The sequence below is a fragment of the Poecilia mexicana genome, unplaced genomic scaffold, assembly GCF_051168715.1.
Source record: "Poecilia mexicana isolate PSO_F unplaced genomic scaffold, ASM5116871v1 scaffold_20, whole genome shotgun sequence".
Taxonomy (NCBI): Eukaryota; Metazoa; Chordata; class Actinopteri; order Cyprinodontiformes; family Poeciliidae; genus Poecilia; species Poecilia mexicana.
In genome coordinates, this window is record NW_028263389.1 from 14,963,964 (window position 1) to 14,976,338 (window position 12,375).

Below are 12,375 nucleotides of genomic sequence, written 5' to 3' on the forward strand. Positions count from 1 at the left end.
GAATACCAGAGAGCAGAGCCAATATCTACTGTACAGGGGGTCCTATTGTGCCTACATTTGGTCAAATGAGATAAATGTACTGTACACCAAACCAGATAGTCTTTTTCGCTGAAAGACTTGAATACACTCTTCAAGCTAGCTACTTGGGAGTAGATATTTGAAGAGACAATAAATACAATCAGGATTAAGCCTGTCATAACAAGCAATTCATCAATTAACTGCATGAAAATTTAAAATGAACTTGATCATTTCCATTCTGACGATTAATATTTCTTAGTATTTACAGACAAATCAAAATCCACTTTATTTATGCTGTTGGCTGTGGTTTTTTATTTCCATTTTATTTATTGCTTCTGGTTGTTGTTTTATTTTGTATATTTACAATATCTTCCAGTTCCAGTTTTAAGTGTTTTTTTCAAGATTGAAGTTTATATGTCTTTGAGAGGGTGAACTTAAATTATCATTATTCTGTTATAAGCATATTACTTGAAAATGGTCTCAAAACAACATTATCATTTATCGCAATAGGTACTGGGACAACATATCGTCCGGCAACATTTGTTATGGTGACCGGCCTACACAGGACACACTTGTCCAAAGCACATTGGCTTTTCTTACCCACCAAGTCTCTAAAAAGAATAATTTTGGTGATGTGGATTACTTACAAATTTTCACTCATTTCACTTAAAACACAATTACTCTGAACCAGAAACGTTGCAGTCTGTGTTTAATTGACATATTCTTCATCTAACTGCAAGCATCTGTCAGTGATGCGTGAAGATTTGGTGCAAAAGGTCCTTAAAAGATTGTCTATGAAGTTGATGCAATTCAGTCCTGTTCCTTCACATCAAATTCGCTCATCCATGTCTGTACAGACCTCGCTTTGTGCATTGGTGTGTGCAGTCATGCTGGAACAGGAAGGGGCCTTCCTCAAACTGCTCATTAAATTAACCGGAATGACTTGAATATGCCGAAGCATTAAGAGTTCCTCTTACTGGAATGAAGGGATTGAAAAAACAGCTCCACACCACAATCGCCTCTACACCAAATTTACACTTGACACAGTGCAATCAGAAAAGTATTGTTCACCTGGCATCAGTCAAACCCCAGACCTGTTCATTGGATTTTTCCAGACAAAGAAGCATAATTTGCCCCTTCGGAAAACATGTCTCTGCTGCTTTACACCACTGCATCTGATGCTTTGCAATGCAATTGGAAACAAATGCTGCTATTAAGCCATGGCAATCCATACCAGAAAGCTCTATATGTACTGATGCTGACATAATCTGAGGACCACATGAAGTTTAGAGGTACTTAGTTGCTGACTTTTCAGACATTTGGTGGCCTCTGCACATTATGCATCCCAGCCTCTGCAGGTCCCACTCTTAGATTTTATAGTGGCCTACCACTTTGTGGCCAAGTTGTGGCTGTTTCCAATCACTTGTACACTTAGCATACACTTAGCACATAACAGCTGATCTAGAACTATAAAGTAGCAAAGATATTTCATGACAGAACTTACTGCACTAGTGGAATCCGGTCATAGCTGGAATTTGCCGAGCTTCTGAGAGTGATCAATTCTGACAGGAATGTTTGTAGGAAGAGGTGTTGGAGGCATTCGTGGTGAGTCTACACCCGGAAGATGTTTTTTTTCCTGATAAAGGAAACTAGCCTGAATCTTCAACAGACATTATGCGAAAATCCATACCATGTCTTGTAATGTCCCACTTAAACCTTGGAGGACTTTTGTCTCAAATGTCAAATTCTCAAATTCTCTGCAATGTTTGGTTACGAAGTTTAAAATATTAAAATGTTAAGAGCCAAGAGCCAAGACACAGGAGCCTGGTGTAACCTGGTGACTCCAAAAGGATTACAATTAGAGCCACTCAAATGACCTAAGCAGCCTTACCACCAATTAAAGACATCTGACAATAAACTTAAATCTTATATTTTATGGCTCACATTTTTTTTTTGAGGATTGAGAAAGTGTCCTCTACCTGACGCTTAAAGCTAAAGTAAGTCTAATGATGTTTATTCTATTACAACTTACAAGAAAATCAGGACATTAGCTCAAAACATTTTTTTAATGAGGAAATGTCAGCAATTTCCCATAATACTGAGCAACATCTTCAGTGAACAAACTGTGTGAATACAACTGTGTGAAAGCTATTCAATGTGTGATTAGTTAATTCAATCCAAAAATGCACGCTGATTAACTGACAATGAAATAATCACGTTTCCTGGACAAACATCCTCCACAGATCGTCGGTCTGCGGTCCTCGGCTTCAGCAGTCATTAAACATAGTGTTTGTTCATCAGAGCTGCAGCAATAAAATCTCACTGCAGAATGTGTTGCATCTTCTATTTACGCCGCACCGAGTCACATCTATTGTGATCACACACAGTCCAGACATGGCTAAGACCTCACAGGATCTGGAAACGTCTCATTTATCATTCAGCGACCAGCCTTGTAGGAGAGGAGAATAAATTATTTAAAGTTTGGACCACACAAATTCTTGTGACTGTTTTTTTTTTTTTTTTTTCTATCATAGGTTTGCTGATTTAGCTTTTCATTTCTTCTTTACCACTCTAAATTAATGCTTTTATACTACCATTTGTTTACATGTGGGATTACATCATAATTTATGGCCTGAAGCAGCTTCTTCCTTCTGCCTCCTGTAGAGGAGTAATAGCTCCACTTTAGCTCGGTGCCTGGGGTAAAGAAATCTGCCAAAGTAGGTCTGGCTTGATCTGCAGCTATTTAAAGCGCCAGTAAAGCTCCACTGAGTCCAAGCATTTGCTATAAATCGGTCAAACAATTTTAAGCATTGCAGCGGCGGCTCAACAGAGGTGTTGAATTGTGGGATCGATAGAGCGCGTGCACTGGAAAATACCAACAATGTGGAGGCAAATCATGTCAGATGACTCTATCAGACAGTGCTTGATCGCATTTGAAACAACGGGAGAAAATAACTGACATCTATCAGGAAATTGAAGCAGTAAAATATAATCCAGGCACCTTATGAAGTGATTAAGGGGGGATTTTTTTCCGAAGAGTTAGAAGAAAAGCAACAACTGGCTCATAAGATGCAACATGCAGTCCATGGGAAAAGTACTTTTCCCTCCTTTTACTAAAATTCAATCACACACTTCACTGTGCAGGACTTCAGATGATGGACAGTCACAAAAACACACTTTCATGTGTATTTGTGACATGGATATAAAATAATATATGGTTCTAAAATCTTTTTACAAATAAAATCTGAAATTGTGCCTTGTGTTTGTATTCAACCACCTTGGGCCAAAATTATTTCTTTCTGCAAATACAACTGCAGTATTTTTTGTAAATTCTAACCCTAACCCAAATTAGCTCAAACTCCATCAGACTGTATGGAGATGTACATATTTGCATAATGCATGGCAAATAGTTGGACCATCAACTTGAGCTGAGAATCTCCGACACTCTCCTTGTTTTTGTATTGCTCTCTCATCCCAGCCTCTTAGTTTAGAGGAGATTCCTCTAAACTAAGACTCTCAAGGCAGTAAAATGAAGGCAGACATTTTACTGCTTTCCCCTAATGCTCACATATTGTTTTATAACATAACTTTAAACTTCTCCACAACTTTATCCCTGTGCTGTTTGCTGTATTCCTTGGTTTTTATGATGCTGTTTGCTTAAGAACGTTCCCTGAGGTCTTCACACACAGTGGACGAGTTGCATGTATCCAAGACAACTGGTACCACTGGACTTTATTTAAGCACTTTCAGATTCTCATGCGTAAAATTCTTCCACTTTATGGAAATACTTTATAAAATACCTTTTATGGTTGAATTGGTGTGAGTAATTAGGTCATGAAGATGGGCAAACCGAATGGTGGTGGCAGTTTTTATATCCTTTAAAGCATGCATTACAAATGCATGCATTGAATATAAAACTGAATTATTTTTACAACACAGGTTGTGGAATAGACTCAGAAGATATCTGGTCCCGTATTCCCACATTTAAGTTATCTGTTCTGATAATTGCTCTGTTTAGCATGTTAAGTTGAATAATTCCCAAGCCTAGCGTGATTTGAACTTACTGGCTTCTTGAGGAAAAACAGGGACAGTCCTCCAACTAGAGGCACATCCCCCAGCAAGGGCTCCATCACCACTCTCATCACACCGTGGATCTATGGAAACACAGGAGAGAACAAGAGTGATGCATTTGGACACGAGAGAAGGAAGCTTAAGAGAGTGGGAGCTCGACATTCCTGAGCGGTGGAGCGGCCAGAGCTGCCACACACGATAGGCTGGAAACTCGATCGCTGTCCGGCTTTGCACCTGCCAGCTTCATCCTCCACCTTTTCCATATTGTTTTATGGAAATTGCTAGGATTATAGAATCTGAAAGGGTTTAGTTGTGTTGTGTGGTAAACAAAATGCTGCTGAGAGCGCCAGCAGGGAACAAAGGAAATTTAAGTTCCAGCATTGACATTTTGTTTGAAGATGTATTTCCTGATTGAAAACTTACTTCCAGTTTTACACAAAATACTTCTACTTTATTTTTCAAATCTCCTGTTGGTTATTCGTCTGACCCCACAAAAAGCTAATTATGTACTGCATGATCAATGACCAATAGGATTTTATCCAAGTGCTCCTGAAGCAAACAACAACTTGAATTAGTGCTGTTCTTAATGACTGTAAAAGAGATGCTCTCTCCATGTCTCCATGAGTTGCATAATAGGAGCAGGGTGCAACAAATGTTTCCTCAGGAGAAGATATAAAAGCACACGGAGGAATAATGCAGATTTCTCCTACCGCCTAATGATCGTCAACAGCAACACAGACAGAGCCGAAGAGATAGAAGTAAGTAATGAAAGGTTTAGACATCAATATGGGAACATATTGACAATCATTTCTACAGCTAAGCAATATTACAATTGTCTTTATACTTATTAATGATAATCAACAAGGAAACCATATGCACTGGAACACACGATTTAGTAATAGTTTACGTGCCAAGTAAAAATGTCTGTAAGAATGACGTTGCTCCCTTAGTGCCTTGATCATGTTGTTATGACTCTATATGTTTCCCTAAAATAACTCTGGCTTTATATGCTTTACAGAATAGTCTAGCAAATTAGAAACGACAGGACAGAGCTCTGCCTCCCATCGCTATGTCCCTCTCTATCTGCTGCTGTATAACTTTTGTTTGATGTTTGTTTTTGCTGAGACCAAAACTCAAGAGAAAGAGGAAGTACCTCAGTAAAAAGAGAGAAATGAATCAAACCAAAGGGATTTTCCTCACCTGAATGCTCTTGATCCCAGCTTTGCAGTAGTAGCGTTTGATGTCCACATCAATCTCAGTGTTCCCAACGAAGCTGGGAGGCAGGGACAAAATCTTATCAGGTTTCCATCACTTTTTATAACAATTTTCAGCTCTTGATTTATTTCCTTTAGGATTTCATGTTACAATGCTAAAAAAAAACAACAAAAAAAAACAACAAAAAAATCAAACGCTCTTAAAAAAAAATACATGAAAACTGAGAACAGGTGAAACTGCTGCTAATAACTTTCGAGTGATTTTTCACAGGAACAAAAGCTGATTATCCTGTTATTTTTATGTTAGTTTAAATAATAAAACTGAGTGTAACAACAGTTTTATTTTTTCTTAGAGTCATTGCCATGACACCTACTTATGAGTCAATAGTTTATAGTGTAGACTACACAATTCAATACTGTATTATAGTGATAGTGTGCTCAGTGAGGGACGTTTCTTGACAAACCATTTTCAGCTTTAATTAGTCTGTTGTGTAACTCTCTTGATTCCAGGCAAAAAAGAAAAAAAAATGGAACATTTTGTATGACTGCTAATGAGAAAACAGACTTTTCTAAATTCAAATAACTACTTAAAAAAACAAGCTCTGTTATTTTTGAATGATTATATTTAAATAGATTTCAAAATTAGCTTCCACGCTTATACACCCTCCAAGCTTATTCTCTCCTCGGTAGATGTGTAAAAAGCCTTGAAGTAAAGTCAGCATCTATAGCTAAGAACTGCAGCACAGAGTTGCCCCTTGGGGTCACCAAGTCTCCAAAATAGCCAGAAAAGGTTATTTTGGAGCAACAAGAACTCCTTGTTTCTCTTGTTACTGAGAAACAAGGAGTTCTCAGTAACTCCTTGTTTGATAAGACTGATGAGGAAAATATTTTTTTCTCTACAACCATCAAAAATATATTTTCTATATATTTTGATGTGATCAAAATGTGTGTTTTGATCAGATGAGCCTAAGATTCACCTTTACAACAATAGACAGTGCAGGTAGCTCTTGTGTTAAATAGGAGATGAATATATAGAAAACACCCCATGCCCAGTTTTAAGTATGGTGGAAATTCTGTGATGCTGTGGGCCAATGGCCTTTGTGTTTCCCATCAAAGGCCATTGGCAACTTTTATTAGATTACAAGAAAAATTCCTCTTTCTACAAGCTTTATTTATTAACATAGGATTTATTTTCTCACTGAATAGATGTATAGAAAATAAAAAATATGATTTTTCTCATTTTTTCCAGAGTGAGAGAATGCCACAGCAAGAAAGTTCAGCATTTTTACAATTACTGCCAATTACTGTAGAGGGCACTGTAGGCATTTTATACAAAAATAAATATGTTAGTGATTTTATATTCCCTCAGAGATCTTTCTGGGCAGTTTGCAAGCCAAAGGTCTGTGCCAACATGGATGCTTTTGATTATTTATCAATTTCTCAGTAACTGCCAAGTTAAGGGTCACAAAAGCTGGAGGAGATGTGAAAAGCAAGAAGCCATTACACAGATGATGGAGAAGTCTGGTCTTGGCAAAAATTTGACTTTCTGAAACAAGGTTCTCTGAGAGCTTGCTGTCAGCGCTAACTGTGTTATTATTCTAGCCAGGAGTAATATTTTAATAAATCAAAATGGCAAACATTATTGACTCACCTGATCTGCAGGTCCATGATGATCTGCCTCCGATCCACATTTTCTGTATAAACCTTGACTCCATTGATCCTGAGCGGCTAGAAAATAACAAAAGTAACCGTTATGGCAACCACACCGCTCCAGCTGATTAACACTATGACAACACCCCCTCAACTCTCACACGCTTGGCACAAGGTCGACCTGTTTTCCAGCTCCCCACCCATCCATCCATGGAAACTATTTGTGACACTGACCTCTCTGTCGTGTATTTTCATGGTTGAGCTAGAACCTCCCCCAGCTGTCAGACAGCACCTGCTGACAGCGGCCTGTTTTGTAACTGCTGGGGCAAGACACCGGCACTTTCTGCAACACTCACTTTGTTTCCTATGTCGATCTTACTGAAGCAGAAGGTGCTGAGATGGACGTGGCACTCCTTGACCGCCGGCTCGATCATCTCGCGGAACAGTTTTTCCACAAACTGACAGATGTACGGCCACATCTGCATTACAGTCTGCAGGAAAGTAAAGGCATAGGTCACTTTTTAAGGACGACTTAAGTAGAAATCTTTCAGATGTGTTGCTGCTAGTGTCACTCTGTGAATGACATATTGGTTTAAAATATTGAAAACATTCTTCTATTTTAGGAAAGCGGGGTCAGAATTATTCCCATCAACTGGGACGTCAGAGCATGCAATTTTTACTCACGCCTCCCCTGCCCCTCCCCAGAATGCCACAACTATTTTAATATATGCTCATGCGTGACTTCGAATGCACATCCTGGTTGTTGCCATGGGGATTCACAGCGGGTACAGCATGCTTTTCACACTGGTGCAGACACAAGACTGCATGTTAAAGTTAAATTTGCTGCAGTGTGACAGACAGAGTGGGAAGAGGAAAGAGTAGCAGGGTAATAGACTTTCAGTTTAGGAAACTTCATGAAAAAAGGGAAAATAAAGATTCACTGATGTATGCAAAGCAAAAGAGGCAGATGCTCAATTTATTTACCTTGTTTAACCACTCCACCCGCTCTACATCTGGGAAATGGACCTGCAGTGACGAACAGAGGACATGATCATTTAAAGAATACTTAAAATTCTAATTTACAGAATCATAATAGTTTTGCAGCTCTGCTTGTTGCAGGTAAGCACATTGTTGCTCCATCTGTTAGTGCATCTGTATGTTTTTATTCATGTTTTTTTTTTTTTAAGAGAATAAGGCTACGTTCAGACAGCAGGTCTTGATGCTCATTTCCGATGTTTTGCTGAAGTTTTATTTATTTATTTTTTTGCAAGGTCATTCATACTATAAGTTATATGCAACCACAATCAGACTTCAGTGTCAATGATTTATAATCCCAAGGAAACTCGCATGTACAGAGGAACGTTGCCGTCGCACAGCAGCGCACTGTTTACAGAAACAAGTAATGGATGGAACCGTTTAAGGATCGATTTTAAAGTTCACTCAGCAATGGGAGCCGCCAGTATTATATAAAAAGAAATAAAATAAAAAGAAAGCACGACTAATAGTAATGGCATTTTGTGGAGCATCGTGGACTGAGAGTCAGTGGTTTTCTGTTAAAATAATTGAAGTTATGGTGGCACCAGAGGTAGGAGTTCATCCTGTAATCAGTGGGTCACTGATTTGAGCGTCCGTCTAATGTCCTCGGGCAAAACACTTCACCCACCTTGCCTGCTGGTGGTGGTCAGGAGGGCTGATGGCACGAAATAGATGCCTGAACTGTCAGCTGGTGCTGCAATCCAGTAGCTTGCTAGCATGACGATGTGCATTGATTTCACTGAAAAGGTTCTTTGAGTGTCCTGAAAAGTACTGCATAAGTCTGATAAATGTGTTTGAGATTTTGGGGGTTTCAAACCCAACATAAAACAGCTGAACTGATGTGAGTGGCTGTCAGATAGGATTTGACATGTGATGCAACAGATTGAAGAGACAGCGCTATTTCTCAAGACTCAGCATTCATGTCAAAATGTGGACAGTAAAGTGACAAGAGCAGGGCGATGGGGAGCATAAAGTTTCAGCTAATATTTAAAAATCAGGTTAATAGTTTAATAAAGCTGTCAAGTAGAGACGCACAGGCGTGAGAATATTGATTATTCAGTCAGTGACATTTATGTTGAGGTGGTGCTAAACTGAAAAGATTTTGAGGTCTTTAAGCTATGTTTAACACACTCGTCTCGTTTGTGTTACCTCCTGAGCTTAAAGCCTTCCGTTGGAGACAAAGAGTTACAGCTAAAAGGATCTGACATAATTCTACTTTTATATTCAAAACACAAACACAAAGCTCACAAAAAAATGAGATGATGCCCAGATTATAGAAAGCATGATAGCAGAGAAGACTGAGAGACGCCTGTTTAAAGCCTTGATTGTGGATGGGATTTTAATAAATAGATCACTCCAAGTGGTGCTTTTGACTTGGAATCAAATTGTTTAACTTTTTTACAAATCAAACACTAAGGAGTATGGCTGGTGAAATTATTTTCAGCCCTTTTTATGTTGTTACCTCTAAATGACACCTGGAAGTGATTGCAGAGGAGGTGGGGTTGCTAGGACCTTTATCTTGAAATGGAAAGCGCATGGCACACTACAAACCTACTGTAAAAGTGTAAAATTAACACACAAAAAATAACATTATTGCCATCTTTTTAATACACACACACATGCACATACAAGATGGCGAGTTTGTGAATCTTAAGCTATGTTTCTAAAAAATTCTATGTTCAGTCTAAAAATATGAGGTTCGGGTTTAATCACTCTAGTAATTATAGGCTTTATTCTGAAGAAAATCATATTTAGTCAAAAATTTCTTAAAAACTGTAACATTGCTTTTTAGCATAAGAGCTAACAGGAATCTCAACTCAGATACCATCTTCAGCGTCAGAGTGGCTTACTGCATCAGGAATGAAAGGCCCTATTCAGACGATTTTTAGCCAAGAAGCAATGGAAAACTTGCTGTGGGTGTAAATGACATAACTTCTCCCTCGTTTAAACATTCATGTCACCCCCTAAGAGAATGGCACCCTGAATGGTGAGCCACTGAAATGATTTTAAAAATGTCAAATAGATCTACTTACTACAACAATTTTTTTTTCAGATCGTCTGCCTCCGTCTTACCCTCTCCCTAACTTCGTCCTCAGTCACAAAAATCCTCTGCACATCCTCCTGTACTGATTCTTGGTTTTCTCATCTTTGTCTTTCCCTACTACCTGGCAGCTCCATAGGCCAAACGGTTTGTTCAATCACCAAGAGCTGTTGGATATTCCTGAAATTGCAGCTAATTTTACTCCTGGTAATGTAAATCTATACACTGTGTGTCAGTAGCACTCAAGGATCATCGTAGTGGATCATTCCTGACACAGATGACATGCTAAAGGTCACAGAGAGTGATGGAAGCTGCTGAGAAAGAATAGAGTTGGGAAAGTGTGTCGATCACATTTATCATCAAAACATTGAACAGTTCCATTACATGCTGATATTAAGCCCCTTGCTGCCAAATATTATTGATGTTTGAACTCAATAACTTCAACTCGTTGGCCTTCAGTACATCTTCCTCCACAACCGAGACTGAAATTATACAGTGCACCTCCGCTTTGCTGGTAGTTTTATTTGTCTTTAAGTCTCAATATCTTGCTTTGTTTCAGAGCCGTTTTGTTTTCGATCCACTCTACCAGTCAGCTGTCAAAAAGAAGGCTCTCAGGAAGAAGACATTTGGAAGCTTGGAAATATTTCCACTCAAGAAAAGCATGAGCAGTCATGTTGAAAAAAGCTAAAACAAAATAAATAAAATGACTTATGTAAAGCAATGTAAATCTTAAACCACAACTTCATGTTGTAAATCCATAAAGCAGCTCACTGCAGGAATCTGACCAGATGCACTGACTGATTGATCAGCACATATAAAATGACATACTTGTATAAAAAGCCAAAAGTTTATATTATTCTCCACAATAAGCACTTATGAGTTACTAAAGTTAACAGATATTTGTTCTTTATTTTGCTTACATCTATGAAAATCAAAATGCACAAGATAGAGAACATTATAACACTAGAAATTCGATAATGTTCTACATTTTCACCCTAAATTTTGTTAATGGCTTTGAGACAATTTAACAGTGATATTTATAGTAAAGTTTATCAAACTATGACAATATTATACTGACTCATGTGAAAAAAATTTATGACAAGATGCTGATTCTATTTGACTAAATCCATGCAAATTCAATCCATGCAAACATGTTGACCGCCTTCTTTCTGATGCTCTTAAAGTCCCGTTTTGCACTCGTATTTTCAGAACATGAAAAACAAAATTAAAAGTATTCTACTAAACGGTTCAGTTTTACGTAATGTCATGCAAAATTTACATGTTTGACAGGTAGAGAGAATCTCTTCATTTCAGTAAAGGAATTGAACAACAATATATATTTTTTCATAGCTACACAGACATTTATGACAAAAATGTATAAGTTGATCTCATTTATTTTCTTTAAAACTGAAAGCTATGCATCACTTCATACCTGAAAGGGGGATACTTCCCACCCATGTTGACAACTGACCTTTCAAAACAGTTTTCATATTTTCCAAGTCTACAGTATTAAAATGTGGTAATATGACTCTAATTACTAATATATATACCAGCAGGAAGCAGGAAGAGTTAATTGGCTGAAACAGGAATAACAACCCAAATAAATGTGAATCTGATGTATTAGAATGTTTTAAGAAAATCGAATACAATTAAATGAAATTGTAAGTAAAATTAAAGACTTTTCTTTGACAATTCAACTCCATGACATAAAAATGTTTAAATGCAAATTGATCAAAGTTTAGGTATAAGTTGATTTACTCGTGGCTATGAAATGGAAGAACGTAGAAAAGGTAATGCGTTGCTTAGGGTACAAATTGACCTGTGGTCAACGGGACATATCACTGAAAGATCTTAAGACAAAGCATAAGGAAGAAAATAAAAACACAGAATGCTCTTAAATTATTACAAAAGGGAACCAATTGAGCACAAATATAATAGATCCATGAACAGAACCCTGTGGAACTCCACATTCAGTAGTAACTGAAAAATATTTAATGCTCAGTTTTGCAACAGAAATACTTCAATCTGATTTTGAAATCCTTAAAAACCTTAGTACATTTTGATACCAGTAAACAAAAACATTCATAACCTATTATCATGCTTTAAACCAGACTTTTATTATTCTGTTTGGATGCTAGCTTATCAATAGCGTCCTAGTTATTTTTGAAACACTAATGGGTTTCCATTGATTATTAATTCAAGCCCTTCTAACACAGATAGTGCAGAAATATGATGGATTTCTGAAGGAGATACAGTAAATCTGTATGGATCTTAAAATAACAGAGACTCCGTGGGCATGTTTCCCTCCCAGCGTGGTGTCTGGTGTACCATTGTACCATTCTGTAT

At 37.7% G+C, this 12,375-nt stretch overlaps 1 protein-coding gene across 2 annotated transcripts in view; it reads right to left on the reverse strand.

The window, feature by feature from the left end:
- Window positions 1-12,375, reverse strand: part of esyt2b (extended synaptotagmin-like protein 2b) — a 39,916-nt gene that overhangs the window by 26,368 nt on the left and 1,173 nt on the right. For both annotated transcript variants that reach the window (XM_014998718.2, XM_014998720.2), the window contains exons 2-6: window positions 7,938-7,979; window positions 7,310-7,444; window positions 6,955-7,031; window positions 5,290-5,362; window positions 4,083-4,172 (exon numbers count right to left, since the gene is read on the reverse strand). In XM_014998718.2, coding sequence (XP_014854204.2) covers window positions 4,083-4,172; window positions 5,290-5,362; window positions 6,955-7,031; window positions 7,310-7,444; window positions 7,938-7,979 — 417 coding nt within the window. The remainder of the gene's footprint in view (window positions 1-4,082; window positions 4,173-5,289; window positions 5,363-6,954; window positions 7,032-7,309; window positions 7,445-7,937; window positions 7,980-12,375) is intronic.